The 21,810-nt window shown below is 43.5% G+C and overlaps 1 protein-coding gene across 1 annotated transcript in view; it reads right to left on the bottom strand.

Moving 5' to 3' along the window:
• Positions 1–21,810, bottom strand: part of OPCML (opioid binding protein/cell adhesion molecule like) — a 1,164,457-nt gene that overhangs the window by 221,869 nt on the left and 920,778 nt on the right. The window contains exon 3 of the mRNA XM_058662337.1: positions 10,381–10,613. Within this exon, the coding sequence (XP_058518320.1) occupies positions 10,381–10,613 (233 nt within the window). The remainder of the gene's footprint in view (positions 1–10,380; positions 10,614–21,810) is intronic.

Here is a 21,810-nt window from a genome sequence, read left to right as displayed (position 1 = left end):
TGCAGTCACTTGGGAAACGAACTAGCGGATGGAGGAAATTTTTTGCTCCTTTTCTCCATAAATTTGATCTGCTTTCCAACAATAAATAAATAAATCTATCTATCTATCTATCTATCTATCTATCTATCTATCTATCTATATATATATGTAATTCATATTTTTTAAAAATAGGAATTACAGGTATGCGAACAGGACCAACTCCATTCACCAGGGCTGGATAAAGGTTTTCATTACAGACTGAGCTGAACTCGAATCGCAGTCCTAGAGGACAAGTTGCTCATCCTCTCAGAGTTTCACTACCCTCACTGAACAGATGAGCAAAACACATCCATCTTCTGGTGCTAATTAAAACGATTTAGATAAATGTCATAAAAATACCTGCTATACCTGTTGTACCCAGAGAATGATAGCCAAGGTTATGATTATTACGAAGAATATTTTTTACAACATTTCCTTTGATTATTTTATGTCACTACTAGGATTTTTCAGCATCTCCACTTACAGTGGACAATGATTAGGACAAGAAGAGTGGGAAGCAGAAGGTGTTTGTGCTGGAAGATGAGATGCTGGATGACAGGCCTGCATCCTGTGTTAGGATGCGTGGTTTCAAGCCTGAATCTGGTCCTTGAATTCCGTTTTCTGCTTGTGCAGATCTTTGAAGGCAACCACGGCTGGAGAGGCGGCTGCCCACCACCAGCATGGGAGGCATGGATTGAGTTCTTGGCTCAAGATTGCCACTTGGCCCATGTCTGACCAGACCTAGCCACTGGCAAATATTTGGAGAGTGGACTAGCCGATGCTACCACCCTTGCTCTTGTTAATGAATCAATGAAATTTTAAAACAAAATCAAGACATGGACAAGGGATTCTTGAAACTTCCATGAAAAGCTAAATCAGGCACAAGTATCATGGATAAAAAAATTGTTAAGATAATATGCTTGAACAAAAAAACTTGTTAAATAGCTAACCACAAGCTGAAAACTAGGTTAGAGAATGCAAATCAGCCTACCCAAGTATGCAAGCACGTTTTACATTCAGATAATTGCTACTACTCTGAAATCACAATTCACTCTGATGCTAAACTATGACTAACTCATTTTGTGGGTGGTGAAATTTAAAACCTTGTATGAATTCCTCACTGTGTGTAGATCATGATGAACTTTAATCAATTAGGAGAATTTAGAAACATTTACTAAACCTGTCCATCTTTCCAGAGTGCTTGTTCCTCTGCTCAGTAATGGGAGCATGTGAAAAAAGTCATCAGTATTTTCTAGAGCAATTAGCAGCAACTAATTGGGCACACCATCAGAGGCACTGCATTTCCTTCACATCTCCACACTGGTGCAGATTTGGAAAGCAGACATTCTAATGATTGTCTCTTTGATTTACATCTACTGAGAGTTGGGCAGAGGAGAGCTGTCTCAGCGGGCCAGGCACTGTGGCTGCTGGCACCTACTTGGCTCACAGCAGAGTCACTCTGACTTTGCCACACATGAGTCCATGCATTTTCCAAGCCAGGACTGTCATATGCAGGTGCCATTCAGCCCTGACATCATGTTCATCCAAGGACAAACTCTGACTTGTCTCCATTTGCCTTGGAAGACACCAACTCCTTCTGTTCTTGCAAATCAGAGACTGTATCGGGGGAACTGAGTGTGTCCCTCTGTGAATCTTCTGGATGAGGTGTGAAACTGGTCAAAGAAGAGTGAGATGGAATTTCAAAGACCACGGGAAAAAATATCTGGAACTTTTGTGAGATCTTGGTGTTTCAGATTGTATATGTGAGTATGTGTGATGATGGTGGGTATGGGAGGGGGTATGAATGTCTAATTGTTAGGATCTCAGCTCCAGGGCGGGGCAGAAAGAAGTTTCATATATCTCCTTGCAATAATGGAAGAGAACTGATGAAAGGAAAAATCACCTGCTTTTTAAAAAACGCTCATTGGACTCACCAACTACCCAGCATGTCATGAAGGTGAGTACCGTTCTCATTTGGCTGCCGGAACTGTCAGAGTCGCAGAGCAGCTGAGTGATGGTGAACAGGGAGACACTGAGGGCGGCCCTCGTGCTAACTCTGAGCACAGGAGAACTAGGTGTGCTGGAAGAAACAGCCTCGGATGGGAGCACCCTTCCTGTGAAGGAAGACTGTTGAGAGGTATCTGAAGACCATAATGACATTGTCAATCACGTTTATATTGTAGTTACCTTTTTATATTTTTACCTGTTTAACAAAGAATATAGATATATAAAACACATACGCTGGTACTACAAACATTGGCTCAAAATGAAATCAAATATACGAAAAGTTCAGGAAAAGGGTCAATTATGAAAAAAAAGATGCTTGACTTGCAAACATTTTATACACAAACAGATCACTTTTTAATTCTGTTTCTTCATGGTACATTTGAAGTAAACTGGTATGTGTGGAAACAGTTTAATGAGCATCATGGAGATTGTAAATGCTGAGAAGGAACTGATAAGGAGAGGGTTTCTTTTTTTTTTTTCCGTGGACTCCTACCAAAAGGATGAATGATTCTGAGTTACAACTATCTACTGCTAGAGCTAGGGCCTCATAAGGTTAGGTTCCCAATCCTAAGGCCCCGAAAGGAAAGTAAGCATGATACAGCAACGTTTCTAATGGCCACATCAATAGGTAAAGACAGAAAAGATGCAGAGAATCTTGGTTATGCAAAAATTCTCCAGCAAAATCACATTAAAAATACAGCATAATAACTTGAGACAGGGAATGAAGTGGTAGCTCAATGGCTAAATCCTCACCTTGCAAACACCAGGATCTCATGTGGGTGCCGGTTATAACCCCAGCAGCCCCACTTCCTATCCAGCCTCTTATGGCCTGGGAAAGCAATTAAGGACTGTCCAAGGCCTTGGGACCTTGCACTCGTGTGGAAGACCCAGAAAAAGCTCCTGACTTCAGATGGGCTCAGCTCTGGCTCTTGCAACCATTTGGGGAGTGAACTAGCAGATGGAAGGCCTTTCTCTCTATCTCTCCATAAATCTGATTTGTCTTTCCAATAAAAATAAATAAATCTTTAAAAAAAGGAGATAAAAAATAACCAGAAACTGCTTCCCTGCTGTCAATTCCACTCTTCCATTTCAGAATCCAGGAAATGGAGCCGAAAGAAACTCGTGGAATTGTTTGGCTTTGGTTGTGTGCTTGATTGACATGCATGCATAGGATCAGCAGCTAACAGACCCCATTTCAGAATCCTGTTTCCAAACACACACACACACACACACACACACACACACACACACACACACAGTGGGTGCACACTTTCTGTAGGTTCTTCATGCAGAGATTAACCAACCGCAGAAGGAACATATTAGGGAAGAAACTGAATCTCGCTGAACACATACAGACACATTTTTTATCTTTGACCTCTAAAGAATCCCGTATAACAGCTACAGATGCAGCATTACATCATATTAAACAAGTTTTGCCTAATCAGGAGGTGATTTAAGATAAACAGGAAAGTGCTCATAGGTTTTTGCAAACACTATGTCATTCTGTATAAGGGATTTGGCCATCTGCAAATTTGCATTTCCGGGGACTCCTAAAGCCAGGTGCCCACAGATACCAAGGGACAACATTTCACCTGCCCACTAGCACACATATGCACAAGTGCACACACACAAAGAATTAAAGCATGAGTGTGCACATATAAAAGTAATTCTGTGCTTCACCTCAGGAAGCAAAGGTCCAGAAAACAAGAGACCTCAGGTGCTCAGAACAGAGCTCGGTCATGGGGTGGGATACTATCTGATGCCCCATCCTCATTTCCTACTTTTCTATCCTATCTCTATCAGAGCAAAAATGACCCCAATTCAGTGGCTGCATAACTTCAGGGCAGTCCAGGCTGACAGCCTCCTTTTCTTTAAGCCCACCATTGCCCATGGTCCTTCAATTGACTAAGTAGTACTGGGAGACGAAGGGCACAACAAGCAGCTCTTTACACAGTGGTCATTGAAACACCATGTCCTGAGCTCTTGGTGTCTGCCCTGATCTGATGCATAACTGGCTGTATGCTGTGGCCCACTGTTTCCTGCTGCTACTACCCTGGAACTGTCTCATGGATTCCATCCTTTTCTTCTTTGTGTGTTTGCTTTCTTCTCACACAGAGCAATATTCACCTGTTCGCTCACTTAGCTCAGAGTTATCTTTTAAGATATTAGTGTTCCTTACGGTTGAATGTAAACCAAAATTGAAATGTCTATGAAGAAGTCACAGGTTGTGGTTGAGAACCTGCATTTTTCCTATTAACATATTGGTTAATCAATACCATGTCAATTAATGCCATAATGTTGTAAATGGTTGGAAATATTATGTTGGGACTTTTAATTGATTGGAATGATACTCTGCCGGCTCTACCTTCAGACCAGAGATGGTCTCACCAAGAAACCACTGAACTTACCAGGACAATAAGATGCTGGACTTTATGTAAATACCTCCAATGAAAGAATGTCAACTGAATTTGAACTATGGAAATGCAACAAGGTGGAGCAATCCACCGTGGGGGGAGGGTGTGAGGAGGGGCGGGGGGAATCCCAGTGCATAAAAAAATGTATCACATAATGCAATATAATTAGTTTTAAAAAAAAGGAAATGCAATAAAAATATATGTTAAAAAAAGATATTAGTATTCTTAAGGTTCAGTTTCTTTATTTGTGAATGTAACTATGCTGCATTTTTTTTTGTAGAGACCTAAGGACCAATTGAGATCAAGTTCCGAGCTGGTATGTTACACTCTGCAGTTGGTGGATCGCCAGTGATATCTAGGACTAAGCTGGCTGGCAAGTTAAACTTGTGCCCCTGGCAAATTACACTTATCCATGCCATTCCCGCTGATGTGACTTTAAGACAAAAGACCCAAAATTTTGAAGTTACACAGAAATTGCATAAGATTCCTGTGGAGTCTCGTGTGTGAGAATTTCATGTAATTCCTCATTTCTAGCCTTACCCATGAAATTGGATATAACAGGAGAAAAGTTCATTCTATGAAAGGAAATGCCTTGTATTAACAGATCTTCAAACTAGCCAAGCAGACAGATAGAGGACATCAAATCCAAGAAGCCAAGATAGGCCAGGCCTTCTTATGTTACTCATCCGTAACAAACACCGGAACACGAGCACACCTAGGTCTGTGGGAGTTGCCAAATTCTGCATGGTTCATGGCAGTCAGCATGACAATTAGATACCGGATTCTCAAAGGGACATGGGCTTTCAGTACTTACACAGGATAAAGTAACAACATTAAGATGTGTGTCCTTGGAGGTATGAGCTACTAGAAAATTAATTATCTTCTTCTCTGCCTCTCTAGGCCACTTGCTACAGCTTTGCATTCCCACCCCCTCTACTGGTTCTTTCTGGAGCTTTGTCCTCAATTTTCACTGGTGCAATGCATTATATAGAGCAGGAAGAAAATGAAGGGGGAAATGCCTGGAAACCCCTTGCCTTGATCTAGAGCATTTCAGGGAGTAAGGCCCTGCAGCTTTTTGGAAAGATGCAGATACTGAAGCCATGAGGCCATGCTGTAAGACCCAGCTCTGCCAAGACTCACAGGGGACGCTGGCCTGACTTTGTACCTCCATGAACCGCAGTTATACAAATGGCAAATGAAGACAACAACCTCTGCTCTGCAGCCTCCCAGGGAGGCTGTGAGATTGTGACCTACCTGTAACGAATTAGGTAAATGCATGGAATTCATATTACTCTGCCATAATACATCCTTCAGCTTCTTACACTGGAGATCTCTCTCTCTCTCTCTCTCTTTCTCTCTCTCCCTCTCTTTTTAAAAATTTTATTTATTTTTATTGCAAAGGTAAATATACAGAGAGACAGAATGATCTGTCCACTGGTTCACTTCCCAAATGGCCGCAATAGCTGGAGCTGAGCAGATTTAAATCCAGGAGCCAGGAGCTTCTGCCAGGTCTCCCACGCAGGTGCAAGGTCCCAAGGCTTTGCGTCATCCTCTGTTGGTTTCCCAGGCCATGAACAGGGAGCTAGATGGGAAGTGTGGTAGCCAGGTTACAGACCAGTGCCCATATGGGATTCTGCCGCTTTGCAAGGGGAGGATTAGCCAGCTGAGCCAAAGGATTTCTCCCTTCAGGAATGTTTTCAATCCAAGTCACCTTGGCAGTGTTTGGCTCATCCCCATCCTGGCCTGCATGAAGAAAATTGATGAGCAATATCTCCGTGTGTCATTGGAGTGTCTGTATTTCCTGCTCTCCTGCCCTGTTGAGTTCCTGCAATGTGTTGAGTACCTACAATGTCTCAGCCAGTGTGCTCAGCGCTGGAAACATGGAAAAGTACACCATGAGTCTTTGTGTATTTGAGTAGTTAATTTCAGAAAACATACCTGCTCTGCAGCTAGCAAATTCACCTGATAGCTTAAATACACCATTTCCAGGATGAAATAAACACCTGTTCTCTGGTCCTCCAGTGCTTGTGTAACGCTTGTGTTTGCTTTGTCCATGAAACTACCAAGGAAGTTCTAAGCTGTTCTCTGAGCAGAACACAGGCTCCTACTGCTCCAATTACTAGCCAGATCCTTTCCATTTACTTAAAATATCTAAGTGAAGTGCATTGAATTATTCATCTTCCAACACACTTAGATCAACACTCTCAATTTCTACTGGAAAATATCTTCCAGTCACTTCTCTGCGGCTGCGTGGACACCCACAGCTCACTCTAATCACACTGCACGGGTGATGGGAGCAACCTGCAGTTTCTCCGCTCTCCGGCTCAGTCAATGTTCCCTCCCTGACTAATCTGATACTACTGCCTCCGTCCTCAGATCTCCTGAACACCTTCAGGTACAGGGTAGATTGCATTATCACCCATGTAGATACAGTGTCTACAGTGATGCTTTCAGAGTCTAGGAAGGTCCCCAGGTGGCGGTGACACTATTTTGATGAAGGCAGCGTGTTTTTGGGAAGAGAACAACTTGGTCATGGATGCCATGCAATGTGTGGCAAAGGCCCCTTACATAACAGCCCCGGTCAGCGACAGAGCAGTCATGGCAGGAGGCACACAGACGGCATCCCACCCTGAGACTGTAAGGCCACAATGATGACATATTAATCTTCTCAAATGGAGAGAAGGTAAATAAACATTGTGTGCAGTATATATATATATATATATATATATATATATATATATATATATATATTAAGAACAAGTTGCAGCTAGGAAATTTTTCAGTTTTTCTCATTACAAAATCAATACCCATCAGCAGTTTGAAATTAAAGGCAAGATTAGGCCTCAGTTTTATACATGCCTTATTGTATTCCAAAAGCTTTCTACTCGGTAAGATAAATCTTCTTTAAGAGGATTAGGAAACTTTCATTATCTTTATCTAACCTGAACTAACACCAAGTCTGAAAAATTAATCTATAGACTGGACAAATGCCGATAGCTGCTGGGGAGACCGAGGGCTCTTGGGCTTCTTCCTAATTGTGTAGTAGGGGCTGCACATCCACAGTGTGGCAGGTCAACCGGTTCCCAAGAAAGAACCAGGCATCAGGGTGTGCGGCCCGAACCACTTATCTGTAGTCACTCCACGAACACAGAGACGCACCAGCCAAAAATGGCTGCAAGTGGAGGCTCCCCATCCCTGGGAGCCAGCCTTTTGGATGATTGGGGACAATTGTAAGGGGCTCAACCTGGAGCAGCAAACATGGCAGCCCTGCCCTTTCCCCATCCTCAGGCTGGGAGATGCACAGGGCCACTCTGGGGGCTCCCGCATCTCAGGCAGCAACTGTTCCAATGGCCAGCTGGGACCACAGCACGAGCATCCCTGTGCCTGCAGCAACCTCCTGGTGGCCACACCCTCTTTCTCCTGCTAAGTGTTACCCTGGCTCTGCCCAGTATATCCTTGCAATCGCCTGGCAGTTTTGCATTTCAGCATTTTTTGTCTTCAAAATTCCTGATTTTGAAGACATCTTGCAGTGAAGGGTATGAAAGTGCCTGTGAGGTCTCGCTTCCCATGCTGATAATTTTAACTCCACTGCAAAGCAGTGCAGGTGGCAGGCAGGGCAGTGAGAACCCACAGTCCCTGTTATCTGCACTGCTGAGTTTGTGTCAGATGCCTCCCCTCCCCGGTGCTCCTCCATCCTCTCAGGAGAGGCATAAGATGTGATGGTTGTCTCTATGCCCAGTCGAAGACTGTCATATACTTCCAAGGCTGTGATCCTGGTTCACTTAAACATCCAGGTGACACATGCACTCAGTCGAAACCAGCAGGCTCCATACATGCTTGTCCTACGGCAGCTTCCTGGAGAATCTGAGAGCACATAACACTGAAAGGCAGGCTGAAAGGCTTGGCAGAAGCAAAGCTTTGAGAAATATGGCAGTCTAGGAGTTGCTGTGCAACAGAATTGCAGGCGACAGCACTATGGCCCCATGCTAGCCATTATGAATGGCTCACAGGACAGCAGGCATGCAGCCAAGCCTGAGTTTGAATGCCTATGTTTGAGACACACTTCTGGCTCCTGAGTCCAGCCTGTTGCTACTGCACATCCTGGGAGGCAGCAGGTGCCGGCCCAAGGATTCCAGTCCCTTCCAGGCATGTGCACAACCTGGACTGAGTTTCTGGCTGTGGGTTTTACCCGACCCCAAAGCAATCTGCTGGGTATACATCTGCAGAACGATACGGCAGTCAGGAACTCTATTTCTGAGTGTGCATGTGCCTCTCCAGTAGTAAATAAAAACATATATATATATACATATTAATGTACTATATTAGTATACTGAAAGCAATAATGACCAATAGAGGCTGCTGTGCTGACAAAGAGTACTCTGGCCAGAAGGCAAAACAAAACAGAGCAGAACAGACAACCTGAATCGTATGACTCAGACACACATGAACCCCTAACCACCCTCCTTGCTGTACTCAGCTGAAAGGATTGAATCATACTATATATTTTTTTCATACTCTATTTTGTATAAAGCAGACATAAAGAACTCTACCCTGGGGTCTGGTGCAGTAGCCTAGGAGCTAAATCCTCACCTTGCATGCCCCAGGATCCCTTATGGGTGCCAGTTCATGTCCTGGCTCTTACACTTCCCATTCAGCTCCCTCCTTGTGGCCTAGGAAAGCAGTCGAGATTGACCCGAAGCCTTAGGACCCTGCAGCCACATGGGAGACCCAGAAGAAGCTCGTGGTTCCTGGCTTCAGGTTGGCTCTGCTCTGGTTGTTGTGACTTGGAGAGTGAACCAGTGAAGTTCGGAAGATTCTTCTCTCTGTCTCTTCTCTTTATAAATTTGTCTTTCCAATAAAAATAAAAATAAATCTTAAAAAACCTACTCTGGCTAAGGAAGATACACACATTTCCAAAATCAAAAATGGCAGAAGGAATCTGATAAAAGGCAGTTACTAAAGACCCGTCCATGCCCAGGGAACCTCCTGGGAGCACAGCGCTTGCGCTGACAGCTAGGTTGGCTCCATAGGATGCTCTTATTTGGTGGAGGAAGGATGTACCATTGGGGGACAGAACTGGTCTGTTTGGAACTTCACTGTAGCCATGAGCTAACACCTGACATGAAGTAGTGATGGCAGCTGGGGTCAGCTCAAAATAGGCACATTGGGATGCTGTCTTGCTTCTCATCTGCATCTCTTGAATTCTTAATGAATCTCTTTTACCCAAGATTCTGAAATTTCTTCAATCCCTTTTATAAAATCCACAAAGTGAAATTTAAATTAAAAACTGCCTTAAAATGCACATATATGATTATTATGGCTGAAGTCTACTGATTCATATTTTTATGTAGAATGGAAGATGTTAAGGCTTTCTGCCTCCGTACCCTCCACACACATGGCTTTGTTAATTATATGATTTTATTTCCAGTGTTGACCTGAAGAGACCACACTGAGGCCATTCCTTTTGGATCTTGGCGAAGGGAGACTGAATGGCTGTGGCAGCACTGTCCAGGTCCTGACAGGTCAACATAAAAAGCAAGGCCAGCAAGTGGTCAGAAGTAATCTAGTCACATTGTTTCCCATCATGATAATTAGGCTTTTGTTACACACCCTCCGTACTTATCTGCATGTGAGTGTCCTTTACCCTGGCTCCAGAATGCTGAGCAACTAAGTAAAGCTTGACTGCCCTCCTGCCATACAAACCATTTATTGGTGAGAATGAGAGGACTAGAGATGAAATTGAAAAATGTTGAGAAAATGCTCTGAATCTACATTAGAACCTAGCAGATTTGAGGAATGTAAGATGTACGCTCCACTCAGGGCTTTAACAGGCGAAGATCGCTTTGTGACATCACACTTGAGTAGCAAGATCAAACGCTCTTATGGTTCTTTCCTTCCTTTGCCACCTGGCAGGTCAGCTCGTGGTCCATGAGTGTCTTACCTTGCACAATGAGGTGGACCCGTGAGGTTTTGGGGTGATTGTCTGTCTGCACAGAGCAGGTGTAGGGACCTTCGTCATACACATCCACATTTTGGATCATGATGCTGTATTGGGTTGGCGTGTTGACCAGGATGATGACACGTGGATCTATGGACCACTTGTCGTTTCCAGCATAGAGGATTGTGCTGCGGTTTAGCCAGGCCACCCGAGTGACTCTGTCATCTATGGTGCACCTGTCAGTGAGGCAAGCAGAGAGAGAAGGAGCATGTTGAGAGATCATCTCACACAGATATAGTCCATTCTGAGCAGCAAATGAAACAACAGATCAGAGAGCTGAGAGAAGATAATTAATTATTGATGAAAGTTTCTAAATGTTAGGTAAGAGCAGACTGAAGCATCCTGTTGGACTGATGACCCGAGAGCATTTTCATTTGATTTAGAAAGACATTACTTGGCTATCGTAGCTTTTCCTCTAGTTTTTGCCCCTAGGCTTATATGAAAATTAGTTTATGTTTTTAAGCACATTTACCACCTTGTGGGAGCAGCCACTTAGGGGAACTGGGGAGAGAAAGTGGATCAGTATTTCAAATAGGTCACAGATAACCCGCAAAGCAAGTGCTAAACTTGCAGTTAATCAAAACTTGAACACCTTTCCCTCCAGGTTTTCCTGGAGTTGATAATCTCCTTCTACCTTTAAGCCGACCAAAGCCTGGCCATGACACTTCATGACATAAATTGGTAAAATCCATGTGTGAAGCAGAATCATGGCTGCCTCTTGCAATTACAATGAAGGAAAGAGGAAAGCTATCAGTAAAGTGGCTCTTCCCTCCTACGCTCTTCCTCCTGCCCCGCTAGAGAAAGAAGGCTGTTGTTATCACAGCAGTGAGCTGACCTCTACCTCTCACCTGCTCTCCCCAACAATTCCAGGCTATGAATGCAAATGGAATTTGCTTTTTGATGTGCATGACCTGCAGGCTATCAAGCCTCATGCAGAAAAAAAAAAAATGCGCCTGCCTGGCAGGAAGCAGGTCTGTAGATGTGCTCCAGGAACTTAGAGCCTGGAAGGGAACCAGAAAAGCAAGGAGTCCTTTCTAGATGTGGATGTAGCCCACAGGCCCAGGGTGCATGCGACCCCTACTGTTGCTGCCCTTGACAATGCCAGCCAGTGGGCCGACACCCTGAGAGAGGACGAGGGGTCGTGAGTCTTGTGTCCTCATGTGATTACACAAAGAACCAGTCTGGCCTTGCCTTGACTTGTGGCAGTGGTCCTGCAAACGGCACTCAAGATGTGTATGACAAATGCCAAGGACACTGGCAAAGTGGTCAGTGCGACACTACCTTAGTGATCCAGGGTCTCAGAGCACTAAAATGAAAGCATTCCTTGAAAAATGGAAATAACCCAATCCAGGCAGTATTTGTCCCAGTAGGTAAAATGGATGGCATAATACTGGCTGCCAGTCACCAGTCACCAAGGCCTTTAGGTCTCCCCCATCATTTAGAAGGTACCAGTGTGGGGAGTTGCAGGATTTGGCTTGGGTAATAACTAAGTTCTTTCAAAGCATGAGAAAGAGAGATCACTGCTTTCTAAGTTATCCTTATTGCTATTTTTTCCTACACACAAAAGTAAGTAAAGCATATTTTTGACCTGTTAACAATTCTAAGTGAAGTATATGTTAATCATATGAAGATCCTAGAGGGTGAGACCAGCATTCACTCACTACCCACTGCCAGCGCCCTCAAGTTACCATAATGGAAGTGTTGTGTTACCATTCATTCCCTGCCCTCCACTTGTCGACACACCCTGCAGATACAGAGCTTGTGTTCATTTCTTTTACCAAACCAGTCATATTCCAATATAAGCAATTTGAAGAAATGTTACTTTTTTTTCACCTGACCATAGGGATTTCTACACAAATACTTTCCATTCTAGTTCTTTATTACTCCACGGTAAATCTGCAGACAATGAGGGGCATTCTGGGCATCAGTTGGCTCCTCTCTCGTGACTTGATCATGTGGGTACCACCAAACAGAGCTGCTTCTCCGTGTTTAGGGTCGCTGTTACTACACGGAAAGCGGAAGTCATGGTGTCCCCTCTACATCCTGGGGCCCTTGCTTCTCTTTCTGCTGTGACTTCTTCCACAGCAATTTTCTACTTCTCTTTTGAAGACCAAATCTTCCCTGCTCCTCACTTTCAATTGCATTTCTTAGGGGAAAAATTGCACTTCCTCTCAGCTGGAAATGGTCAAAAAGGGCTAAATTTTCCTAATAACGGTTATTGTTTCAGAACTACCAAGTTCATGTTTGGATGATTAGAATGGGTTGAAATTTGAACTTTGTTCTAATGGTAGAATTCTAGCCATCAGCAAGCCTGGAGTAGATGGCAGAAGGATACAGCGTGAAGCGCCCTAGAACCTAGAACCACACGAGCCCAGGTGGCCAGAGACGAACAAGCATTCTTGTTGTGATTCTGGTCATCTATTTAATGTCCCATCCATTTGTAAACTGACATAAAAATGTACTGGGGTTGGGGATGGATGTTTTAGTCTCCAAAAGAGAACTAGAAATTGTTATGGGTGGAAGAAATCACAGTGAAAAGACAAGCAAGGGCACCAGAGTGCAGAGAAGACAACATGACTTCAATTGTTCCATCTAGCAAGGCCATAGGATACACATTGATTCTGCTTCAACTTGAACTGGTACTGTCATTCTATGCTGCTATAGAATGTACACTTGAAAATATTTTATTAGTGACATATCATATTTACTTGCAGTGAAAATGGATATTGAAATTTAATTTATTTCCTGTGACCATGAAACTCTAACACATGCTTTAAAAACAGGTTATCATCCCAAATGCAAAGTTGATACAGTGCAAATATGCACATTAATAATAATGAAACGTTAAAAAGTAAACTTTCATTTTAAATGTTGCTCCTAATTAGACAGATGGGATTTTTAATTTAATGAAATGGATAAATATCACTTATTGTTAGAATAACATAGAACTGAGGATTAATTATATTGCTGGTTTTGCTTTTAGCGAAGTCTTGTTCACATAAGCAACAAGATGGAAATGAAAATTTTTATAGCACTGCCACTCAATTCTTTGAATGTCTTCCAAGATACATGCCAAAAATTACATAGTTAATACAGCTTCAAGAATTATTTTAATGACCTCACAGCTGACAACTCAATTAGTTCCTTTTTCAATTTCTTTTAAAGCAACAAATTGGAAAATACCTGGCTTGCAAAGGGTTTTGTAACCCAGGATTAGATTAATTCAATTCCTCAGTGTCTGGAATGTATGCTGATAACATTTTACCAGTCTTATCAAGTGCCTATTAAGGACACGCTACTCTTTTGCCAGATGCGCCTGCTTTAAGCCAGGGCACTTAGCAATGTGGGGGAACGAAAACGCCCATCTGAATGCACTAACTCACAGGGCCCTCCATATGGAAACAGCGCTTCTCTCACGCTCTAATTCCAAGCTACAGCATGCATGGAGAGCGCCAGGGGGTTGTTTTGGATGCAGCAATGTGCCACTGCCGTTGGCATTTCTCTTCTTTACTCTGGTGGGACTCTTCATCAAGCCGATACCCTTTTGGATGACAGTTGAGAGATAGAGGTGACAGAGTAAAGGAAAATTGTCTCCTAGACAATTTGTGGTCAGAAGATAGAAGCAGAATGACAAAGTACCAGAGGCACGTTCTTGAGCAGGTTGGTTTTAGAGAATCAGAGATGTTGAAGCGCATTTCCTTGCAACCAGCACTGCCTTCCTGAAGGAACAACAGGTGCAGACTAAAGGCAAGGGGGAGCCAGTGTACATTATCCCAGGACCTTTCAAGGGGTGACCTTGAAACTCTTCAGTCCAAACTCTCCCCTGGGACCAGAAGCCACTCCAGTGCCCTTGGGACACTTGCCTAGTCCCTGCATGAACACACCCCAAGGTCACTGAATTTCCATGGCCATCCTCCAAGATACACTGCATTATGACTCACATGTTACACTTGAGGCAACTGAGGCACTAAGAGATTTTTTTTTTGAATTTACAAAAACAAAGCAACAACAAAAAACCCCACAGTTTATTTCTTTTAGTTCTTCCAAAATTGAAATATCAAGTCCTACTGCTAAGGAGAAAAAAATAAACAAACAAACATAAAATCCACGATCCCTCCCCCGCTCTTCTCTTAAAAGTCACAGAATACGGCAAGAACTGCAGTGGGACGGGTAGGTGCAGAGAATCAGGAGGCAGGGATGGCAAGATAAACTCCCCCAAACTGTGATAAATACAGGACAGGTAAGTGTAAGGAGCAACAGTGACGAGAAGCTGCGTTCAAGACGTGGCCTCCCTTCCTCTCCTCTTCTCTTGCCAGGGCATTCTAGGCAAACCTAAAGGTGGATTCCTTTGGGCCTCCCTCTAGATTTCGCTGGAAGCAGGGTACGAGGCACAACTTCTCATCCTTAGCTATATCAGAAATGATAGTGGCAATCCTGCCTTCTATTGTGGTGGCAGGTATGACTGTAAAGGGAGACAATAACTGAGCTAGGGAGTGTCACTGCTGCTTCTTCTAAGTCAGCAGAAACACCTCAAACTCTGCACGAGGCAAGAAAGTGGAATTCCGATGAAGGCACCAGCCCAATCTGCCTTGCTAGCTCAAGTTACATGATTTATCCCGTCATTAGCAAATTCTAAGAACCTTTTCTTGATTATTGCAATGATGGAACTTAGACATGAGGAAGGTCTTAGCATCAGATGAAGGACTGACTACGCTGGTCAAGACCATGGTACAGGTAAAGGGTCAGCCTGTACCGTTTTCTTGGATGACCTATGAATTTGCCCTCAGCCCTGGGGTGACACAGAAGGGTTGGGAGCCTGTAGTTTGCAGACCGTAACTGAAGCTAAGGAAGCTCAGCGGAGTGGCGATACTGACAGTTATTTCCCGCAGGAAGTTGCAGTGCTTAGAAGAAAGCCGAGTTGCACGGCTCCTTGCTCTCTTCCATCGCCGTAGGTCCCCTGAACAGCAGGAAGAAGAACTCAGTGAAGGATTTAAAAAGTATGCTCAAGTTTTCATCGTCACTCGGGCTCCCTCCCTGCTGCTTGTGGCAGCGTCCTGGGCTCCCATTAACAAGCAGCACATAGGGGAGCATTTTTGATGTCAAATAAGGGGGAGCCAAGAAGCAAGCTGAAGAAGGTTAATGATAGCTTTCTGATCTCTTGAAAACTGTATCTGATATTTAAGACTCTAACATTCTAAACTAGCTCTACCTATTAGGCCTTGATAAACTAGGATTCATTACAATTCTATCATAAGCAACCCCTTAAAATTGTAAATTGCTCACACACCAAACATAGTTTTAAGAACATTATATATACATAATTTGGATGTGTATATATAATGCATAGATGAATATATATGTAAATGACATTATTGGATTTCCACGGCCATCCTCCGAGATACACTCCATTATGACTCACATGGTACACTTGAGGCAACTGAGGCACTAAGAGATTCAACAGCTATCATGCAATCTGCAAGAAGTTCAAACTCAGTCTGGTATGGGAATTTTCATATTTAACGGTTCTGAGAACCGAAGCAATGAGCCCAGCTGGATTTGTCTGACATCATTTGATTACTTTTCCTGTTGAGTTTAGGGTAAGAGATAAAATAAGGTAGAAGGAAAAAAAATCTTACTAGAACTTACTTCCACATACCCCAAAGCCTCATATAAACGCATTTGAGGATGGATGGAAACCAGAGATGGGTAAAGTAACACTTGGAAACTGTCAGAAGGCAAGCGCCCGCAGGATCAGAAAGACAGGGCCTCAGTTTCCAACTACATTGCAAGCTGTGCCTGGGCTAAAGATGCATGCGTTGTTCTGTGTGCAGCAGGGAAGGTGCAGTTGGAGGAACTCGAACCCTTAAGGTAATGGATTTCAAACCTCAGCTTGGCGTCACAACTCAGACCGCTCAGCATTTTGTCGTACTAGAGGGGACCTGGAAATGGGTGTTTCTAATGGGTTCCTGGTTGTGGCGGCATTAGGGCTCAGAGCTCTGCTGTTTTAGAACCACTGCCTGCCTTCAGGAAACCAGGCAAGAGATGAGTTAGAATTGCAACCCACATGATCGTCCCCTTGAAAAGTGAGATTCGTTAGCTGTGATGTTTTTGTTACTTGTGCTCCCTACTTTTGCTTTTATTTTTAGATTGGCCTCCGAAAAATGCAGAATTAGAAAAAAATCCATGATTTGTTCAACAGAATGAGTGCCTAATATGTATCAGACAACATTCTGGAAGCTACGAATAGAAGCAAATAGGAACAGCGTTCCCACTCCCTGAAGCTATATCTGGTGAGAAGGGAAGAAAACATACAAGCATACATATAGATTACCTCCTAAGAGTGAGAGATCATGAAAAATACAGCAGGGAGGGGAACACGGATCACTGTGGAACATGGGCATATTGGGAGCAGAGAGGTAAGGGGATACCAGTTTGGGCCTGTGTGACAGATGTTAAAGATGCACCTTGGGAAACTCGGTCTAACCAAAACACAAGTCACACGCCACGCGCTTCTGCAGAGAGCTGCAGGCACTTGTATGTCATCTGGGTAGCTGGAGGACTGGTCTTCTAAACCAGACTCACTACTAGTGTCCTTTACTGTGACAACTTTATAGCTATTAATATTCAAGGAAGTGATGACTGCTATTTGGGGAACCTGAGGGTTAATTAGAAACTACTTCATGTTTCTACCTTTGTTCTGGGATAGTTTCTAAACTGAGACGCATGGTTCTGGCTGAGACCCGGAAGTTTAACCTCCAACGCTGACTCATCCTTCTAAGCCTCCATTCTCCTTGGAATGGTGTTAGCAGCCCAGGTCCTTGGCTTCTTCATGGAATGCATACTAAACTATCAGCATTTACATCCTCGTCTTCTAGATGGCAGACAGCGCATGGATAGCAATCCCCTCAGTAGTGCTTGCTCTGTTTCTACAGCACTACCTGGAGTCTCGCTTGGCAGAGAGTTGCTGATCAATACCTATTTAGAATGATTAAAAGATGTTAGACCAAGTTTTTCAAGCTGGCATCAAAAGCACTTCCGAGAAGTGAAGGAAAGGCCCTGAGGGACCAGTGTGGGTACGAACGTGTATGTGTGTGTCTGTGTTATAAGCACTGTGCATTCACACACAGAAACACACACAGGTTCCTTGTGTGTTCTTTCCAACCATTCTTACCTGGACAAACATTAACACATGCATATTCTGGATGAGGAAAGGCAACAGTCTAACATTGTCTTAAGCGATGAAGAAAACTACACAGGTGATTTCCCTTAGAAGTCAAGCATTGCGCGTTAGGAGAGCTGAGTGACCCCCGGTTCTGAGCAGGATGAGCCGTTACGGGGGGAGAGCCAAGCTGTCCAATGGCCTGTCACAGCCTGCACCACATCCTCATTACAACGTGCAATTTCACCTTAATTCATCCCAATGAATGATCGCTGTGAGTTTAAATCTTCGTGAGTTCATAAGTGCACAACTGGTATTTTTAAAATACACTTACAAATATAAGCTTCAAGAATGTATACAGAGCATGTGATCATAGTCTATAAACTGCTTCAAAATTCTGTTACGGCGGTGATGCTGTGGCTTAGCTGGTAAGACTGCAACTTGCAACAGCGGCATCTCACATGATGCCACTTGATGAAGTGGCTGCTCCACTTCCAGTCCAGATGTCTGGTAACAGCCTGGGAAAGACAGTGGGAGGTGGCCAAGGTCAGGGTTCCTGCTACATACGGGTGACCTGGTGAGACTCCTGGGTATGGCTTTCTGCCTGACCCAGCACTGGCCATAACAGTCATCTGAGGAATGAATCAGCTATCTCTCTCCCTCTCTCTTTCTCTTCCAACTACCCTCTCTCTAATTAAGATTTTCGAAATAAGCCAATCTTCAAAAGATACTGTTACTGCTGGAAACGTGTGAAAACTTCCCTGTTCCCAAACCTAGACTGTGCTTTGAACATGTGCGTCTAGAGACAAATACTCCAGTGAAGACGAGGGCTGTCTGTTAAAGCCTGACAGTACTTCTCCAAATATCCTTTTTAATATTAGCTGGGTTTTATTTCTTTGCTTGTTTTTCCATTTGCAGTTTTTAAAATAAATTGAGAGCTAGCCACACTTCTATTAACAAGAGGCCTTCTACATCGAGCCTCATCGCATTACTCGATATCATACATCAAAATGTATTTAGGTTGCCAGTTCTAAAAGTGGACCGAGGAAGATCTTGCTTTCAGAATTCACAGAGCGATAATGAATGAATTTCTTAAAGAAAAGGCAAAGAGAGAAGAAAAAATGAACTATTTTTAGATCAACTCCCAAGGTACTCTAAATTGCAAAAGCTGTTCTCTTGGGAAGCTTTCACTACTCAATCATTTCCTAAGTTACAAATGGAGCCAACTTCAGAGCACCTGCAACGACCCTAAATTATGTAAAAAGAAACTTTATGATTCAGATAGAAATTCCACCAGAGTAATAATTCTGTTAGAGCTAATATTTGCTGATAGGATACTGGTTGAGAATATATAAGAGAGGTTCTGTAGAAGGCTGAGGCCTGGTGGCTGCTTGGAGAGGACGCAGCACAAAGGTACTCAGTAGGGCAAGAGACTCAGTAGGGCAAACGCATGCGAGGCAAAACCTGGGAGAAAACAGAGCAGTTGAACTACAGCATGAAAGGTGCCAGGTGTCCCGAAAGCGAAGTCACTGGAGGCAGAAAATCGTCCGCTGAATGATGATGTGCTGTGGTTTCGGCCATGACCGATGATGTATGAGTCCGTCAGAACGGTGCTCATTGGGTCCTTATGCAGGCACGGCGACTTCTCACCCCCGCGAGCACAGTGATGACTCTACCTGAATACAGAGAGCCACTTTCCTGGCCACGCAGCTCGAGGGAAGCAGCCGACTGAAGGTAGTTCAGAACAGAGGGTCTGACACAAGGAAGGAAAATGAAGGGAATGATTTATGTGGAAAGATGGCTTGAAGAAGAGGTGGAAATTGCTTACAACTACAAAAGAGGGGTTAAACTGCCTGGCTGTGGGAGGAGAGAGGAGGAGGATGTCTATCTTGGCAACAGAGGTAAAGTGCAGCTTAGGAAAACGCAATTACGAAAATAAGAGGAGGCAGAGAATCAAGAGAAAGCTCTCAGAACAAAATAATGAATCATGGCCCTGGGTTCTTCTTAGTCTTCAAAATGCCTTGTAAATCTGTGAGGAGTGGAGGATGGAGTGGGGAGGGAGGAGGTAGAGGATTGCTACAATGACTATAACAAAAGCAGCCATCTTACTGCTCAGTGGCTGCCTCAGGTCCTCAGGATCCAGGGCAGGAACTGAACACAGGGACCTTAAGACTCCCTTGGGGAATGATTGCAGGGGAGCACCTGCTCAGATGTTCTCTGGCCCAGGGCAGTCACTAGAATCAGAACAATAAATTACTTCTTTCAAAATAGCTACAACAGATGATTTTGAACACAATGAAATACTTTCAGTGGATAGATACGCTAATGACCCTGATCTGATCATTGCACATAGCACTGGAATGTTCTGTAGCACACACAAATATGAGAACTCACACCATGTGCAAAATAAAATCTGCACTTATTTTAAAAGACTCCCTGTCATACTCTTGGGTAAGATGACAATGGCAAGTTCACCTACCTATGTATCAATTATTTACTAATCGCCTGTAAAGGAAGCATCAACAATGAGATACGGAGCAGGAACGTTCCTTCATAGACATGTTAAGCCTGGTAGTAGCACCAGCCAACAGACACAGAAGAGGAAACCCACAATCTGTGACAAACTGAAATGTGCTGCACCCGGGGTGGATGGGTACTGTAGGGAACATAGGCTGCCTGTTCAGGTATGCAGCCTGGATGAAGTATCACTGAAGAAACAACGGGCTTATGGCTACAGCCTAAAAAGGAGCACTATGTACAGCACTGTAGACCGAGAGAAGGCAGATGTGCAGCCTAGATGTTGCTCACACTGTAACAGGAGGATTATCAGAGTGTAAGCAGAGCAGCTGAAAGTAAAAGTTCAAGTCTCATAAGGCTAGCAGGTGCATGTCACTGGCAGCAAGTTTGCTTTTTCTTCCAGGTGCAGTGGGGAATGCTCTAATGTGCTCTCCTTGCAAGACCAATGTGGACCATCTCTGCAGAATGCATAGGCATGAGAGTCCTGTAATTAGCCAAGAGGGTCTGCACCTGAAAAGGAAGGGCAAGGGAGCCAGAGTGGAGGAACAGTTGGTGTTGAGTAAGGAATGAGGTACTAACAAAATTCTTAAGAAATCGCACAGCAAAAGGGAGGAAGAGCCATAGATACAAAGGACAGAGTTTCTCTGAAGGTTTGTCCTGTGTTTGCTTGTTTGCAATAATTGTAGAAATAGTTGCTGCTAGTGTTTTCGCAAACAAGTTCTGAATGCCTACTGGGTTCTAGTGCCTTTCATACTTTGGTGAGTCCACAAATCCCATGTGCGTCTAGGGATTGCCAGGCTGGTGGAGAGAATGAGCGGAGAAGGGCGCTGGCATTCTAACAAGTTAACAAGTTCTAAAAAGCTCTGTAATCACACTGATGTGCTGGGGACAAAAGGCACTTGTGACTGAGTCTAGGTTCTGGTGACATAGCTGTGAGTGAGACAAGGATCTAGTCTTCTACCATTTGGCTGTATGAGTATAGTGATGAGTGTGGCCTGATCAAAAAGGAGCAAGGAGATAGGGGATAACTCAAGCAGCAGTGACTACGGAGAAGCTAAAGCATGTGCAGGAAAGCTGTTTCACATACTGGATCATAAGAGAAGAAAATATTAAAAACACAGGGATAGCAAAAATGCAATTCGCAGACAACATGATCCTATACATGGAAGACCAAGAGACTCGATACAGACATTGCTAGAATTTATACAAGAGTTTGGTAGAGTGGCAGGGTACAAAATAAATGAACAAAAATCAACAGCCATAGTGTATGCAAACAGCCCCGAGGTGGAAAAAAGATCTAACCAGCAGGGTACCATTCAGCACAACAGAGAAGAAAATGCAATATCTAGGAATTAACCTAACTAAAAATGTAGAAGACTTCTTTGAAGAAAACTACAAAAAACTTAAAAAAGAAATTGAAGAAGATCTCAAAAGATGGAGAAACATAACCATGCTCCTGGATAGGTAAAATCAATATCATTAAAATGTCCATACTACCAAAAGCAATATATACATTCAGTGCAATCCCAATCAAATTACCCAAAACATTCTTCATAAAACTGGAAAAAATGATACAAAGGTTCATCTGGAAACACAAAAAAACATGAATAGCTAGAAACATCCTGAAGAATAGGAAGTTAACAGTGGGGATCACAATTCCAGACCTCTGGACATACTATAGGGTGGTGGTTATCAAA

This window comes from Ochotona princeps, chromosome 4 (genome assembly GCF_030435755.1).
Source record: "Ochotona princeps isolate mOchPri1 chromosome 4, mOchPri1.hap1, whole genome shotgun sequence".
In the NCBI taxonomy this organism is placed as follows: domain Eukaryota; kingdom Metazoa; phylum Chordata; class Mammalia; order Lagomorpha; family Ochotonidae; genus Ochotona; species Ochotona princeps.
The sequence above is the reverse complement of the archived record's forward strand: the minus strand, read 5'-3'. Positions and strand labels throughout refer to the sequence as shown.